Raw genomic sequence first — 18,157 nt, forward strand, 5'->3', positions numbered from 1 at the left:
GTCAGCCAGTGTCAGAGGGACAAATCTGCTGACAGATGCCCTTTAATGACATGTCCACAGGATAGGCCATAAATGTCCAGAGTGCTCGGCTATTTTCGGAAGTGCTACTAAAGTAAATAGAGTGAGCCACACATGCATTCCCTCTTCTCTATTTCTGGCTGAGAGTGACTGGCCCAGTTCTTGAAAAAGAAGTGGTCCCAAAGGTGGGACCTGCACCTATCGGATATTTAAGGCATATCCTGTGAATTTGCCATAAATGTGCCAAGTGAGACTACCCCTTTAAGGACGTCGTGCTCCCAGCACAATGTAGCAAGGTGAGCATAGCCATTTGTGCATTCCTTATTTTGTTTATTTGGGTAATGCCCTATGTGTGCCTTTGTGCATTTTCATCTACATAGAAGCATTATTTTTCAAAGGTTTTCAAGTACCCTGGAGATCATTCTTCCAAAAGATTTCTAAGTAAATCATTAGAATCCTCCCCAAAGTTTTGTAATTTTATATGTTTATTGTTAAATTTAGCGATGACAGCACTTTGTTGTTGCAGCAGCCATATTTGTTGTCACTTTTGAACTATAGAGGGGTTGTCTAACCCTTTACTAAGTGATGGCCTAACCTCAGGACATACCTTTTCTTGCTGACCTCTGGGTCCGACATCCCACACCAATCAGCTGTAGCACTGTCGCTGAAAATCGGCACAAGAACTACACAGGGTAGTAGAGGTCGCATATTAGCATTATGTTCAATAAACAAGAGAGTGCCAATTTTACCTTTGGTTTCCATGAAACTAAGGGGCACATTTATTAAGACCGGCGTTTTAGACACCAGTCCTAATAAACCCCTAAGCTGGCGGTGGATCCGCCGGAGTCATGAAGAGGCGCAGGCCTCTTCATAACTTCGGCAGATCCACCGCTGCTTCTAAAAAAAGTAAGACCGCTTCCTAGCTGTCTTACATTTAGACCTTTTTCTATGCCTAAAACAGGCATAGAAAATGGTAAATGAGACGGATCTGCTGGCCTATCCCCGCCATGTCCACTTTTCAGACCTGGCGTGAGCAGGACAAAGTCGCAGGTTCCATTGCGCCGCAATCTGCGCCTGAAATATGCCTAATGTAGGCATATTTCAGATTCATAAATGACCCCCTAAATTCAAAAGTTACATTCAATATGGCTGTATAACGTATGCAAACCTAAGTATCAAACTTTGTCTACTGCGGTAACTTCTGATTTATTGCTAATAAATATGACAAGAAAAAGTTTTCATTTTAGGTACAAGACCTCTCTTAACATCATGAGCTCATTGTGTGTGATCACAGATCCTACACTGTTCGGTAATTACCTCTCTTTACATTCTCCTTCAGACTTGGTGGAATTGGTGGAAGAGCTTAGATCATCCTCAGCAGAAAAGCCATGTGCAGAATGATGCCTTTCCTTTATGATAAGAACATGCTTTGGTTAGTATACCAAAAAAGAGGTGTACAAGAAATAACATGACGTTCATCTAAAATTTGCTTGTTTAAAAAACAAAAATGTGCATCATTTAACTTTTTATCTACTTATCATAACAAAATTACACCTGTGGTGTAAAAAATGATGGTGCAGGCCATGTTTGAGACTTAACTGAAGTGGTGATAAAAAAGGGTGTGGCTTAGAGGGAGGGCGGGACTTGGAGCAGCCCACTGGATTTACTATAACTTGTGCCAGAAACTGGCATCTGCCTCTTAATAAATCAGGCGCATCTTAGTCCAGGGGGATCAAGACTTGCCTATGGGAATGCCAGTCTTGATATATATCCCCCATAGAATCTCCTCCGAATTAAAAAATAAATAAAAAAACATCTGGAGTTATTTTAACTATATCAATGCAAAACACACTACTCTCCAGTGTAATTTTCACTCTTTTTAGCTTCTTTACTCACCTCTCTGCAGTTTTGGTCTCTGCAGTGTCTGCAGTCAGGCAGCAGTTTGTCCAATGTGACCATTAAGCAGCTGCCTCTCCCAGAAGTGCATTGCACTCAGCTCCTGCTAACTCCTCCTGTTTTCCTCTACCACATAAAAAATGGTCCCAGCGATTCCTCTAGATGCTGAATGATAAATCTGCTGCCTTTTGAGACCGTCTAGTATAACTTTACACCACCTTTAAGTTGGCTTAGGCCTAGGCCACGCCCTTTCCCATAAAGCTACACCCTTTTCTGCTAAGCCAGTTCCCTTGTCAGACAAGTAAGGGAACAATGTCTAAAGCGGCTAATAAATGTGATGCAAGTCACGCGCGCCACTAGTATGGCACAAAATGTTCCAAAATTCTGGTGCATCTTCAACAGTAAATGTGCCCCGCTGTTTCTAGTGCACCAGTTTTTATTGACAGGCCTGTATAGTATCCCCTGAAGACGCCGAATCTATTGGCAAAACATGTAGGGATACAGGATTCTAGCTTTTAGGTCAGGAATGGAAGGCAGAGATCCCGCAATGGGATATGCAATGTAGTGAGTGAAATATACACACAGATCTGGAGAATTTGGAGACTCAGGGGGTGGTTAACCCTCTATGTTCGGACAAGTCCGATATGAGAACATACATATAACTAGAAGTGTCATTGATTTCCCTGATTCCACAATTCCTGAGAGTTTTAAATATTAAGTTCCCAAGAAGTATTATGTTTTTTAATATCGTGATTAATAAAGATTTATTTTACTATTTATTAGTCAGAGAGGCTGCAAAGTCACGCTAAGGTCCAAGTGACCATTTAACCCTATTTTGCAAACTTTATATAGCGTGGCAACCTCCTGAGGGATCCTTCTGTTTGTCATTATAATTAATCACGTTCATCAGTCACACGGCCAAGTGACTAGGCACGAGCTGAAATACCAAGCACAACCCCTAAACAATGTACGGTGCTGTGCTTGGCACTCTGTGAGGAGACGGCAGCACTGACTAGAGCGCCACAGCCACCCCATCGGCGGGGGTGCCAGGTGTCAAATTCCCACCAGATACTGATGACCTACCCTAAGCAAAGGTCATCAATATTAAAGGGATTGGCCCATCTTATACATTAGGGGCATATGGCTAGAATGTGCCCCTAATGTCTGATAGGTGCAGGTCCCACCTCTAGGACCCGCACCTGTCTATAGAACAGAGCCTGCAAAGCGAAGAAGAGTGGACTGCGCATGTGAGGCCACCCTCCATTCATTCCTATGGGACTGCCGCTCGGTTATTTTAGGAAGTCCCATAGAAATGAATGGGAAGCGCACCGCGCAAGCTCAGCCACCATTGCAATTGCTTCTATTGGGGTTAAAAGAAATAGCCAAGCCAGGGCTCCCATAGAAATGAATGGAGGGCGCCCCCGTATATTTGCGGCCCACTCTCCTTCACTATGCGGGCTCCGTTCTAGAGGTAGGTACAGGTCCCAGAGGTGGGACCCGCACATATCAGACATTGGGGGGTATGTCCTAGATATATGCCTCCATTATATAAGATGGACCAACCCCTTTAAAATCACTGAAAATCCCTTTAAGAAAACAGACAATAATACTTATGTAGCAAATCGCAAACATTTGAAGATTTACAGTAACTTTGGCAAATCTAAAACTCATAACGTCTCCTATTCGCCATGTTGTAATATTCATTCTAAATCAATTGTAGGAAGGCATAACTCACCTCATGTAAACTTGGCAATGACTGACAGGCAGGATGTATTGCTTGCCCTCTGTTAACAGCTTGCACAGAGCCCATACTGACGGATGGTGCTTGAGAAAGAAGCAAAGAATTCATTTGTCTTTGACGGTTTTGTTTTGATCCTATTTAAAGGGGTTGTCTCTCTTTATCTACATAATAAATGCTATTTGATGAAGTTAATACAAGGCACTTACTAATGTATTGCGATTGTCCATATTGCTTCCTTTGCTGGCTGGATTCATTTTTCCATCACATTATACACTGCTCGTATCCATGGTTACGACCACCCTGTAGTCCATCAGCGGTGGTCGTGCTTGCACGCTATAAAAAAGGCACCAGCCCATGTGCATTCCCATGGTCCCGGCCACCAGAGAGGCTGATGCTTTTTCCTATAGTGTACAAGCACGACCACCACTGCTGGATTGCAGGGTGGTTATAACCATGGATACGAGCAGTGCATAATGTGATGGAAAAATGAATCCAGCCAGTAGAGCAGGCAATATGGACAATCACAATAATTTAGTAAGTGCCTTGTATTAACTTTCTCTACATGATAAATGCCACTTGCTAAAGTAAAACAACCCCTTTAATTTAGGCTTCTAATAGTAAAAAAAAATATCAAGTAGTGTAACAGTGAAAGTTTTGCTTTGAATTATATTTGGCGTTTATAGAGTAGCTTTCGACTATAGGCCCATTTTACTACTCAACCTGAACATAATGCTATTTACCAAATCTATAGTCCATAGACTGCCACCGCTTATACCTGGCTGTATACACAGAGTGCAGGTGGGCTTTGTTCCAGGTCGAGAAGCTTGCGACAACAACCTAAAATCCAATGGCCTAATTGCTTTGGCCTGTCACACAAGAACAGCACTGTCGACGCAGAAAAAGCCTTTGATCAGGTTCAATGGGGATTTCTCGGACTAGGTACGTGCATGAGGGAATAGATTTTAGCTCTTTACCCTTACTCGGCAGCACAGGTTAGGAGGAACCATTTCCCAATCGCAACAGGACAAAATAGCCGTGCCCTCATGTGTAACCCCTCAACACAGGGAATTTTGGTTGGGGAAATGGAACATAAACTTTCCTTATTTGCGGACAATCATCTCATTCATCTCTTGGCGCCTAGAATAGGCCTTCCTACGGTTCTCCCCCAGTTTGAAAAATTTGGTAAGATAAGTAACTTTAAGGTTAATGTCCAGAAATCTAAAATACTAAATGTCACCTTACCCAAACGAGAGGTTGATAGTCTGAGAGGGGCTTTCCTATTCAGACGGGCTACCAAATACATTAAATGGGCATTACAAACCTTTGCTACATTCCATTGAGGTTGATCTTCAAAAACGGGACAACCTTCAATTGTGATTTAGTAGAATTAAAGGGAACCTGTCACCTGGATTTTGTGTATAAAGATGAGTACATGGGTTGCTAGATGGCCGCTAGCACATCCGGAATACCCAGTTCCCATAGCTCTGTGTGCTTTTATTGTGTAAAAAAACGATTTGATACATATGCAAATTAACCTGAGATGAGTCCTGTCCCTGACTCATCTCACGTACAGGACTCATCTCAGGTTAATTTGCATCTGTATCAAATCGTTTTTTTTACACAATAAAAGCACACAGAGCTATGGGGACTGGGTATTGCGGATGTGCTAGCGGCCATCTAGCAACCCGTGTCCTCAGCTCTATACACAAAATCCCGGTGACAGGTTCCCTTTAATGTCCTTATATTTGTTCCAGACTATTCCTTGGGAGGTACCCCAAGCATATTTCCTACACCTCAAGAGATTAGCCACTTCATATGAAAACAGACCTGCCCAAGATTGGGTTATAAGTTGCTGGCTTGCTTCAAACTTTCAGGGGGAACGGTACTTCCTAACGTAATTCTTTACTATGGAGCGGTGATATGTAACTGCATGTTAGACCTTCTACAGGATCGTTCTTCAAAACTATGGGTTGAGATTGAGCATAAACTTGCCCCAGCCCTAATCACAGGGGTCTTCTGGCTTCCTATCTCCACCAATAGGTCCAACTTGGAGGTCTCCCCTTTCCTGGCATGCTTACTGAAGGCCTGGAACAGTTTTGCTCCTAAGACGCGGTTGATAAAGTCCCCTGGTCCCCTCACCCCATTGTCAGGAAATCCTCACCTCCAGGTCTCTAGGATCTACCTCTCCGGAATCCCATCAGAGGCTCTATATACAAGATAAAGGATGTGTTGAACCCTTGCGGTTTACACCCTCTTTCAGACATCAGAGAGCTATTTTCCCAATCCCTGGAAACATGGTTCCATTATTTCTAATTACTCAGCTTCATTTCATCACTGACACCCGAGACACAACTGCACAGCAAGTTAACCCCTTTTGACAAATATGTATGGCTTCCTCTGCTCAACATGCTATATCTGTGGTGTACGGATTTATTCTCACCAAGGAGAAAAGGGACAAAGAAAATGACTCCAGAACCAACGCCCCTGGTTTTCCATCTCCCTGGGTAAGAGAACTGGGCCACCAATCCTCTAAAGATCAATGTAAAACATCCCTGTAGTTTACACATAAAGAGTACTGTTGGCTTCAAGAACTTGGCTACAAGATTCAAGGTGGTATAGAAGATACAAATCAATACTTACCTGGTCTTCTCTCTGGTGCTGCAGTGTTGAGTGGGGCAGGCAGATACTGGTGGATGATGTTGGCACCCAATGAGTGTCTACTCCATAGAACATATCCTGTGCCTCTGCTTGTGTCATCCATGAAATTTCATGCATTTTAACAGAATATTGCTGTTCGATAAACAGGGGGGTTGTACGCAATACAATGATCTCTGCTGAGCACTTGTGCTTTTTGTTTTTGTGGGAGTCTCAGCACCCTGACCGTCAGCAATCAAAACGTCTGATATGTCAAAAATGTTATAAAATACCAGTTATACATTAACTGCTACGGAAGTCACTGTTTTGTGCAGATCAAAATTTGGCCCTACTAGGGATGAGTGAACTCGTGTTGGAAGTTCGGCATACAAGGTCCGGGTTATCTAAGAATTTCGTTATGGTCAAGTCCCTACTTGAAAACACACGTTGGCTCATTCCTAGTTCCTACATATAAGCCTGTATGGTATACAGATTTCTCACCAGATAGCGATACTTCTTCTTGGGACTGTTTTAGCCGTCGTCTTTCTCTTGCTGATAAAGGTCGATGATCCTTTGTAATAGTAAAAAGAAAGACAGTTTAGCCGTGGACAGACCAAAGTTTATGACCACCAATTTTCATGACCTTGCAGTGATGCCCTGTAGAAAATCTGGGCAGTTTCATTAGGTACCTGAGATAGCACAATGTCAGGTTTTGAACCACCGCCGGATTCTGCTGAAGTGCCCTTCCTATTGGCAGCTCGTTGTTGTATGGCTGGAGGAGAAGGTAGAGGTCTTGGACAAACCACAGGAGACTAGAAACACATTGATATCTGATCATTTATTTATGCACTAACATATTGCACAATGCTGCACACAGTGGGGGAGATTTACCAATCAAAATATGAAAAGCAGTGTGTCCTTTTGGAAAGGCGTGTGGCGCAATATGTGACAATACGTGTCAAAAATGTGCCAAAATTTTGTGTAAAGTAAATAGGTGGTGTGAACTCAGACTAGACAGTCTAATGATGAACCAGATTTTTGGGATACTGTATATCTGGCACAGTTTTAGACTGTCTAGCCTAAGTTTACATGGTCTACAAATTTGACCGTTTTGTAAATCTGCCCCGTTGTATTCACTGAGATTATACCCTTACCCAGTGGCAAGATCTGAATTTCTCTCTCACCAACACAAATATTAAAGTCAATTTCACAGAAAATAACCACTGTCCCCATTAGGCAGTACAGCTACTGTGCGTCACAAACCTTCTCCCAAAGCGTGCGCCAGTTTCTTGACGGTTTCTTAATGATTGGCAGAGGGCTTGCAAAGCTCTCTGTGGGTGTTAAATCATAGCCACATGATCATATCTATCCCCCACCCAGCAATGGTCTGTATGATCAGAGCAGGACAACATAAAAGAAGCTGAACATGTCTTTGTCACACAAAAAAGGAAAAAAAGAGGAGGAAAAAGAAAAAGAAGGAAAATGGCCCCTAAGCAAAATGGACGTTCTGCCGAATATACATCCGCCAAAATTGGTCAGAAATTTACAGAAACTGCTAAAATTGAACAATTCTTGAAGTTCCCAAAGCTTGTAATTATAAGAGCAGGACAAAAAGGGCTACACGACTCAGATGTAGAAAAAAAAAAAAGGATGGAGCTAGAAGGGCAGAAGTACCGGATCATGATATTCAGGAGGTTGGGTGGAGAGAGATGATTTAAAAGCCATGTCTAAAGATGAAATGTCACCACGTAATGAAATTTTAAGTGTGGTCAAAAAAAAATGGAGAGTTAATAAAAGATCTTTCAACTCAACTTGGGGTGATCCGGACCGATGTGCTCCCTATAAGAGATGATGTCTCTAGAATACATAACAGAGTAACTACCATAGAAAAATCTGTAGAGGTCCTGGAGAAGGAAGTTAAAATATTTTAAATGAAAATCCCTACTTTGAGATCAGAGGGTAATAACCTTAAAAAAAAGATGGTGGATCTCGAAGACAGGTCTAGGCAAAGCAATGTGAAAATAAACTGGCCTTCCAGAAGGTATGGAAGGGGATAATCCCTGTGATATGATTCAGAATTTAATCTTGGAGAAGTTTGGAAAGGAGCATTTTTCTCCATTATTTTTTGTGGAAAGGGCCTATCGAGTACCAGGGGGTAAACCAATTCCTGGAAGGCAATTGCGGATGCTTCTTGTGAAGATACTCGTCTCACGAGATAGGGACATGATCCTTAGAAGGGCAAGGGAGTGCCATCCCATTTTTTATAATGGAAATAGACTAGAATAGCTTTTTTTCCAGATTTTTCCAAGGACATTCAAGATAAAAGACGTAGCTACATCGAGGTTAAGAGACGACTTTGTCAAAAGAATATTAAATATTCATTTGTATACCCGGCCAAACTGGGGATAATTTTTAACAATGAGACTCATTTTTTTGATGCTCCTGGCCTTGTGGTGGACTGGCTTGATCAGAATAACATCTGAACTTTTTTTTCTTTTTCTCATTGTGGCGGGTGAGGGGGAAGTGAGGGGAGGTGGTCTTAGTTGAGAGATCTGTCCAAGACGGTGGCGGATCAAGAGTCGGGGGGGGGGGGGGGGGGGTTATAAATTGAGTGGTGGGTTGCGATGCGTCTACCTGGTTGGAGGGGAAGAGGTAGGAATTGTGTCTTGCTCTTGTTTCTCTTGTTAATTGATGTCGGTTAGAATTCTAACCTGGAATGTTCAGGGGCTTGGTAATAAATTAAAAAGACAGGCAGTTAATGACCGGGTTCGGAGATATCTTCCAGCGATTGTTAGTTTAGTAGAGACCCACTTTACCGAGGGGGAGATCCCTCGACTCGGTGGGGGATTGGCTTCTCAGACTTATCACTCCACCTTTACTAGTTATTCAAGAGGAGTAACAGTATTACGGTAATTCATAAAGGGATTGATTTTGTCTGCCGGGCCTCCTCCATCGATAAGCAGGGGAGATTTGTTTTTCTTCATGGTAATTTATATGGAAAAATATGTATTTTGGCTTTTATTTATATTCCTCCCCCTTCTTCTCCTCATGTACTTAAAGGGAGTCTGTCACCAGATTGTGACCTTATAGACCGCTTACATAGCGCTCTAGCATAGCAGTCTATGATTCTAATGGTACCTTTGATGTTTGCTTGTGAAGTCCTCCTTCTCTGCAGTGAGATCCCGCACCTGCGCTATCCATTGCTTGGCCGGGGCATGCGCACTGCGATGCCCATTGTGGGTGTCTCTGGTCCGCCTCCTCGCCACTGTTTCTCGCCGTTGGCCGGCGCATGCGTAGTAGCTACTGCGATGCCGTGCCCACAATGGGCATCGCAGTGCGCATGCCCCGGCCAAGCAATGGATAGTGCAGGTGCGGGATCTCGCTGCAGAGAAGGAGGACGCAAAGGAAGAGCGGGGCGGGCAGAGGAAGAGGCTGGGGCGGGGATATGACGAAAAGAGGCAGAACAGCCTGGGCTCCAACGAGGTGAACGCCACCCTGGGCACTTGCGAGCCCTAATTTACATATGAATAAAAGTCAGTTTTTTCCTTGGGGGAACTTCACAAGCAAACATCAAAGGTACCATTAGAATCATAGACTGCTATGCTAGAGCGCTATGTAAGCGGTCTATAAGGTCACAATCTGGTGACAGACTCCCTTTAACTGTTTATTAACCTTTATGGATCGGTGTCCTGAATGCCCAGTCATTGTGATGGGGGACTTTAATTGTGTTATTGATCCAGAAAAGGATAGGGTTTCTTCAGAGAGATACGTATGTAGCGCGCCAAGGTTCTCCTTTGTTCCGCTTTTGCCAGGAATCTGGCTTTGTGGACATTTGGGGATACTTAGGGAAGGGGAAGCAAGTATATTCTTGTGTTAGTAAATCTGGGAGGTCGATGTCTAGGATAGATCTAGCTTTGATAAATAAAAACTATTTGAAATATATAAAATGTATGAAATACGAAGCTAGGTCTCTATCCGACCATCTACCTCTCGTAATTGAATTATGTTTGGTCCATAACAAAATATAGTGTTAGGCCTATGTTCAGATTAAATCCCCATTGGATCTCTATAATAGACAACCATGAATTGATTAAACAAGAGATAGAATTCTTTTGGGATACCAATTATAATTCAGGAAGGACCCATTTGGTATGGGATGCATTTAAGGCCTATATGAGGGGGGTGTTTCTCAGCAATATCTCCAACTTAAAGGGACACTGACAGGCCCAATAGCATATTTAGGTATATATATGACAGTACAGGTCTTATAAAGTGTATTAAAAGCATCTAAATATCCCCCCTGTCCACCTTATAACTACAGTAAACTGAAGTTTTATAACCTGGTTGAATCGTCTTCATTCTGCCCAAGGGGCGGCGTTTCATCTCCACTTCTGCCCAGCCAGCCGCCCCAACTGCCGTTTTGAAGCGCCGCCCAGCTCATCAATATTCACTTCGCTGGGCGGCTACTACTGTCCCCGACTTCACAAGATCTGGCGCATGCCCAATACAGTCCTATGGGCATCGGCCTCCGTCTCATCTTCAGCACTAGTATTAACCCCTTCTGAGGTGTAAGAGAGCAGCACTAGCGCTGCTCTGAACAGTGCCCGGCGCATGCGCATAACGCAGAGGCTGTAGCGGCCTCTAAGATGCAGACTGAACGCAGGCGCGATGTGATCCCGGCCAGTGAAGGTGACAGGCGCATGCGCTGAAGATGAGCCGGAGGCCGATGCCCATAGGACTGTATTGGGCATGCGCCGGATCTTGCGTCGGGGACAGTAGTAGCCGCCCAGCGAAGTGAATATTGATGAGCTGGGCGGCGCTTCAAAACGGCAGTTGGGGCGGCTGGCTGGGCAGAAGTGGAGATGAAACGCCGCCCCTTGGGCAGAATGAAGACGATTCAACCAGGTTATAAAACTTCAGTTTACTGTATTTATAAGGTGGACAGGGGGTATACTTATATGCTTTTAATACACTTTAGAAGACCTGTACTGTCATATATATACCTAAATATGCTTATTGGGCCTGTCAGTGTCCCTTTAAGAAAGAGTTATGTCAAGAAAGAGAGAGAGCTTCAAGAAGCAGCGGCGGCCGCTATGGAGGACTTTTCCATCAACAATACAGAACAAACCAGTGAAAATATGCAGAGGACAAGTCAGGCTTTTTCTGACACTCTCTTGGATAAGGCTCAGCAAAGGCTTTTTTTTTTTTTTTTTTTTTAAAAAGGGACAGAAATATTTTTCTGAATCAGATCGCCCAGGGAAAATACTGGCTATGGTAATTTCCAGTCAGGATCCCAAAAAAGATAAAGTTAGCATTCGCTCTCCTAAAGGCATAATGATTTGAGATCAGGAATCCATTAGAGAAGCATTTTTTTCTGGAATTATATAAATCAGAAAATAGTGTTCCAGATGAAACGATTGATTCATATTTGGACTCTATATCTCTTCCAGTCCTTACGGATATCCAAAGAGAATCGGAGAGATGCGGACCTCTCCTTGCAAGAGCTAGAAGCCGCCTTGAAGGCTTGTGTGGGAAACTCTTCTCTGGAATCTGATGGACTCCCATATGAATTCTATCGTAAATATAGGGAGGTGGTCTTTCCCCGTCTTTTGAAGGTATTTATTGAGGCAATAGAGGATGGCAGTCTTCCAAAATCAATAAAAAAAAAAAAAAAAAAGGTAAAGTTCCCTTAGATATGGGCTCATATAGGCCGATTTCTCTACTTAACACTGATGTGAAGCTCTCACGGATTCTTACCACTAGACTGACCTTTCTAGTATAAAAGAAAAAATGTTTTTGATATTGCTACTTCCATGTGTTTGCATAATTTGATAGTAAAGGTGGCACAGAGGGTTAAGATTTCTTAATGCTAAAAATATTTACTTAAAGCACGATTTATTAATTCCCAGTTCCCTGGGCAAAAAGCCTGGAGAAGGGACTGTCCAATGATTCAACCGGCTGATTGGGATAATATACTAGGGAATGTAGCATTAGCTTCTTAGAATTTCAATCATACACTGGTTCAATTTAATATTTTACACAGAAATTATATTACACCTTTCTGGCTTAATAAATGGTGTTTAAGTAACACGTCTACTTGCCCACGATGTAATACACCTGAGGCTGATCATTTACATATGTTTTGGACCTGTATAGAATTACAAAAGTACTGGAGGTACAGTACACAATTATACCACTCAAAAATTGAAAGTGGCGATTCAATTTATGGTAGAGTCCTGGATGTTGAATGATCTTTCCAAAGTTGGGTGCCATGAACATAAAAGGATCATTTTGCTAAAGATAATGTTTCTGGCAAGACTTTTGATTGCACAGGCTCGGTTTTCATCTAATGCTCCAAGCATAGATACATGGCTAAACCCTCGTTAACAAGATTAAAAGCAAAGAAACGCTGAGGATAAATGGCTTAAGATATGGGGAGAATGGAAATCTTAATGATTCCTGCCTCACCTTTTCAATTTCTCAATTCCGCCTCGGGGGTGGGGGGATAAGGTATAAGGGAAAAAATTGGAAATGATTAATTTTGAGGTTTCATTTTGTATGGAAATATTATTCCTTAATAAAAAAATAAAATAAACCTCCTTACCACATTTGACCTCTATGAATTTTGGCATTAACCCCTTTTTATGCTCTAGACCACCAAATATATTAAGGGGGGGTTCTCTCACTTAGGCAAATGCCATTTATCATGTAGAGAAAGTTAATACAAGGCTCTTACTAATGCATTGCGATTGTCCATATTGCCTCCTTTGCTGGCTTAATTCATTTTTCTATTGCATTATACACTTCTTGTTACTGCCACCTCTGCATTGCAGATATGAGGTGGCCTGTATGGGAGCTGTTGCCCATGGGTGTCTATGTGCACTGTCACGGTTCTGGCCACCAGAGGCTGGCACTGTTTCCTAAAGTGTACAAGCACGGCCACCGCTGCTGGATTACAGGGTGGTCGTAAACCTTGGAAACGAGCAGTGTATAATGTGATGGAAAAATGAATTAAGCCAACAAAGCAGGCAATATGGACAATCACAATACATTAGCAAGTGCCTTGTATTAACTTTCCTTACATGATAAAAAACATTTGCTGAAGTGAAACTGTCCCTTTAACTCTATCACTACACTAGACTATCAACCCCTCCACCCTTAGTTTTGTCTTATTGAGGGGAGGGGGGTCCATAAATGTTATGGGATGCTCCGATTTTTAAATGTACTTTATACATGTGCTATAGCTCTCTTTGCTAATAATGACGTTACAGATTATGGTTCTCGTTCTATAATATAAAGTGTAGCTTTGAATTTGAACTTGCAAATCGGGTCGAAAATGATGGATGCCGTCATTTAACTACAAATTTTCAGAGATGCAAATTCAGTACTAGCCATCATGGTCTCGTCTAATGATAGGGAGATTATTAATAAATTGTTAACTAAAAGCAATACCCGTAATCTGTACACAATCTTCACCTGCTCATAGTGTGAGGACATATCTTCTCTGATCTTGTGTCTTCGATGTCTGGATAAAGATGGCTCAGATACGGAATTATGGGGCTGTATTTCAATTTTTGCCACTACTCCATCCTGCACCAAAACAAGAAAATGGTTTATAAATTATGTCACCAGAAACTTGTTACAATAAAAGATAATTTTAAAGAGGGTTTCTGGGATTTTTCGTTGATGACCTATTCTAAGGATTGCACCCCAGGGCCGCCAATGATCAACAGAACAAAGGGCGTAGCAGCAGCCACGGCAGGAACCCAGCACAGGAATGTCACGTGAGCGCCATTGCCCATCTGTTTTGCTGATTGGTGGTAGTCCAGAAAACTTTAATACAATACTAAAACTAGTAAGACAGTGTAAACTTATTAGACAGGTTTAAACTGCACCACATTTATCATAGTGGTTGATGCTGGATGATAACTCTGTTACATGATCTGATTGTCTGGTCTAAGATTATGCCACCTATAAGTTTGCTTAGTTTTACTCCAAAAATGTGCCAACACGTTTAGGTCACACACCCCTTTCTTGTTAAGCCACAACCACTTCTTGCAAAGCCATGTCCCTTGTTGGACAAGGTGTAAAAAAAAAAAAAAAGTTAGAAAAGCATCTAAAATAAATCATAAATGCAAAACACGTACACCACTTTTTTGGTGCAAATTGTGCCAAAAAACAATTTTAATCTACATCTCTACATTACAATATTGGTCAAATTTTTTTTTTTATATAAAAACATGTAAGTTATACGTACGGGTTCTGTAACAGGTACAAATGCCTCAAGGAGTTTTTCTGTAGAATCCAAACATTCCTAAAAGGAAATAAGAAAAAAAAGCATTTAACAGGCTATTTAAAAAACGTCCGATTACACATTTAAAGCGTATCCCCTTTTATAAAAATCTCACTGCTCCTGCTGAAAGTTTACATTACCAACGAAAGTGCACTAGAATGGAATTAGAAAGATGCTTTAAATAAATACACTAAAATAAAAATTTAAAATAAAAAAAAATGTGAAATTCCAACATCTATATGTGTCCTCTGAAAAGATGGAGGTTTTACAATTTAGCTACAAATTACATTTTTTTTTTTTTTTTTTTACAAAGGGTGATAATTTGATGGACTGTTAGACAATTTAAGACCAAGTTTTCATTACCCTCATTAAAATATGAAATATTCTATTCTACAATTGTATAAATATACATGACAAAGCATGGAAGTAATTATTATATACCCTACCTGGTTTGTCTGTTGGTCATCTGTGATCACTGGCTGCAAAAGTTTAATGGTGTCTTCTTCATCCTCCATGCTAGCAGGAGATGCTACTGGCAACATTTTATCTTCCATGTTGGAGTTTAACGCTGGATTCGGTTTTTCTTTGATATTCTTCTCTTCTGGACTGCTTGGTGTCATTTTACCTGGCATGCAATCATTCTGGAGCGCGGGTATCAAATGCTCATCACATGCTGCTCTTTTGTCATTGGGCAGGATACTGATATCCACCTTGCTGAGAGTTGAAATAGAAGCTGCTGTATTGTTCATGTGCGGGAGGTCAGGAACCACTGGAGGAATACAGCTTGCTTTCGTCTTTACTGGGCTTTTTCCTTTATTCTGGGTAGGAAATTAACAACGGTGCATTAAAAAGGCCTTATGTTTATACAAGTAGTTTGTATTAAGAAAATAAAAAAAGAAAGAAAAAATAAATAAAATAAAAAGAAACAAAAAAGCTAGTTAAGAGCTCATTTGCATGCCTTTCTTCCCAGAATTCCAGAGGAGCACATATGGCCTATAAGTCTCCTCATGCCAATTAAGGCGCTGGCTCCCCAAGAAGAGATAGTACCCCCCAAATCCTGACCTTTCACCCAGTTAAGCCAGTACTCTCTGCTCTGCACTGATGAGGGGAAATCACCCCAAAACAGCTGTCTGCAGATGAGGTGCTGGCTTATTTAATATCCGAGTCATGTCTCAAGGCCTAGTTAAAGGGTTGAACAGTGACTTATAGGATAGTAGCGACCTTACATCTGGTGGAATCAGAGGCAGAGCTTGTTAAGAGCTCATTTGCATCCCTTTCTTCCCAGAATTCCAGAGGAGCAGGTATGGCCTATAAGTCTCCTCATGACGATTAAGGCGCTCTCTCCTCAAGTAGAGAGAGTACCCCCTAAATATTAAGAAAATAAAATTGAATTATTGCCCTTGACAGAAATATTGCCTGGTTTAGCAAGGCACCTGATAAGGATCTCTTACTTCATACCAGGGCAAGACGCTATTTGGTTACACGTTTTATGTTACCATTTTCCTGGTTTACGCAGTATCTATATACATTCAGAGCCTATATGGTGTCAGGACTACCACCAAACAGGTAAGGTTAGTTCCACGTTAGCTTTAAGATCTTACTGCAGAGGAACAGCCTGCTGGAGCTCATCGTATCCAACATAGCCGGAAAGGGCTGGAGCACCTCCAGGCGCCATTGATTATATTGTAACCTGGTGAGGATCTGGCTTATTTCAGGCATTAGTGCCAGGATTCGGCCAGACAAAAACCAGTGCTTGCAGCAGTTTTGGTCTGGCCAAATCCCGGCACTAATTCCAGTAATAGGCCAGATCCCCGGCAGGTCCCATTATAGTCAATTAATCAAGTATGCGCACTACTGCTTCATTCACAGAGGGGACTCGGAGACCACTTATTCTCGTGATTGATGGGGTCTCAGAGATCACATATACTGAGGATCAGGGGCGTAACTACCATAACGGCAGACCATGCGACTGCTATGGGGCCAAAGGTAATAGGGGGCCCAGTTTTGGTTGGGATTATCTCCTCTTCTACTGTAGGAGAAAACTTGGTCAGGACTCTACTCTCTAAAGGAACAATTTTTAGCAAATGAGGCGGTGGAAAAATGGCCCAAGGGTCATTGAAAAGGGTTTAGGCAGAAACCCTTCTGTCCTGTGTGGGGGGCCTGGTTTGATCCTTGCTATGGGGCCCTTACTTCTTTATGTAGGCCACTGCTGAGGATAGGTGATAAAGGTTGTTAATGGAAAAGAACTCCTTTAAGTTCTAGTCGGTAAGCCACTTGCCCCCTTTATTCATTGACACATTAAAGGGGTAGTCCAAGTTATAAAAAAAAAAAAAAAATAAGGATCTGTCATGGTCTATATCTGGTACTGCGGGCACATCCAATAAAGAGAAGAAGTGTTGTTTCTAGAAAAGAATCACAGCCTTTTTTCTACCCTTGAAATGGAACCCGTCAGTAGGTTTGAGGTCACTAAACCACTAGCACATCATTTAGCTTTCCAAAATGTCTATGTGAAAATCATCTGTGGCATTAGGGTGCGGAAGAACTTAAAAACGGAGTTTGGGACTTTAGCCCAGCAACAACGGGCGCATGAGCATTGCACAGATTAAGCTAAGGACAGTAACTCATTTCACTGCACACTTAATGGCCTCAAACCTACTGACAGGTTCCCTTTACATTATGCTCTGTGATGAAATGGAATCTGTAGGACCACAAGCAAATATGCTGTGTAGTCGTAGCCATAAAGGTGTTATCTCACCTCAGACATTGGGACCTGCACCTATCTCTACAACAGAGAGCGCAAAGTGAACAAGAGCACACCACTCGTGCCTGGCCGCCCTCCATTCATTTCTATGCGAATTCCGAAAATAGTCAAGCGTTGGCTCGACTATTTCACAGTCCCATAAAAGTGAATGGAGTGGTGTCCGCGATTGCGTGGTATGCCCTCCATTTATTACTATGGGAATTTCAGAACTCTCATAGAAATGAATGGAAAGTATGCTGCGCATGTGTGGTGCGCTCTCGTCAGGGGCGGATTGGGAACTTAAAGTGGCCCTGGAAAAAAAAAAAAAAAAAAAAAAGTCGCCCCATGTTGTAGGCGGGTCCAAAAAGACAGAAGACAGGACAAAACAAGTAGGCAGGGCCAAGTGAAGTAGGCAGGGCCGGCAATACTGTAGTGCAGCACAAAATACTGCCACACCAACCACAGTATTCAACCGTCATGAGGACGGTAATACAATTGACTTCATGAGGGCACCTGTGGCCGTTGAGCATCAGATCATTATGTACCTGGCCTGCGGCCATCAAGAGGGCTTGAGTGGCCCCCTGGGCATCGGCCCACTGGGGAATTTCCCTGTAGGGTTTATGGCCAATCCACCCCTGGCTCTCGTTTACTTTGCGGGCCACATTCTACAGATAGGTGAGGGTCCTAGTGGTGGGGCTTACAGCTATCTGGCATTGGTGGCATACCCTAGCGATATGCTACAAAAGTGTGAGGTGACACAACCTCTAACATTGTATGCATTTTCTTTTTAATATAACGAGCAATGGAACAGAATACAAATGAAAAGATAGACAAA

At 42.3% G+C, this 18,157-nt stretch overlaps 1 protein-coding gene across 1 annotated transcript in view; it reads right to left on the minus strand.

Annotated features, from left to right (window-relative positions):
- NEK4 (NIMA related kinase 4) overlaps positions 1-18,157 on the minus strand; it is a 60,158-nt gene that overhangs the window by 11,930 nt on the left and 30,071 nt on the right. The window contains exons 7-13 of the mRNA XM_040407715.1: positions 15,029-15,400; positions 14,547-14,603; positions 13,766-13,879; positions 6,979-7,101; positions 6,791-6,860; positions 3,650-3,738; positions 1,336-1,427 (exon numbers count right to left, since the gene is read on the minus strand). Of these exons, the coding sequence (XP_040263649.1) occupies positions 1,336-1,427; positions 3,650-3,738; positions 6,791-6,860; positions 6,979-7,101; positions 13,766-13,879; positions 14,547-14,603; positions 15,029-15,400 (917 nt within the window). The remainder of the gene's footprint in view (positions 1-1,335; positions 1,428-3,649; positions 3,739-6,790; positions 6,861-6,978; positions 7,102-13,765; positions 13,880-14,546; positions 14,604-15,028; positions 15,401-18,157) is intronic.

This window comes from Bufo bufo, chromosome 9 (genome assembly GCF_905171765.1).
Source record: "Bufo bufo chromosome 9, aBufBuf1.1, whole genome shotgun sequence".
Taxonomy (NCBI): domain Eukaryota; kingdom Metazoa; phylum Chordata; class Amphibia; order Anura; family Bufonidae; genus Bufo; species Bufo bufo.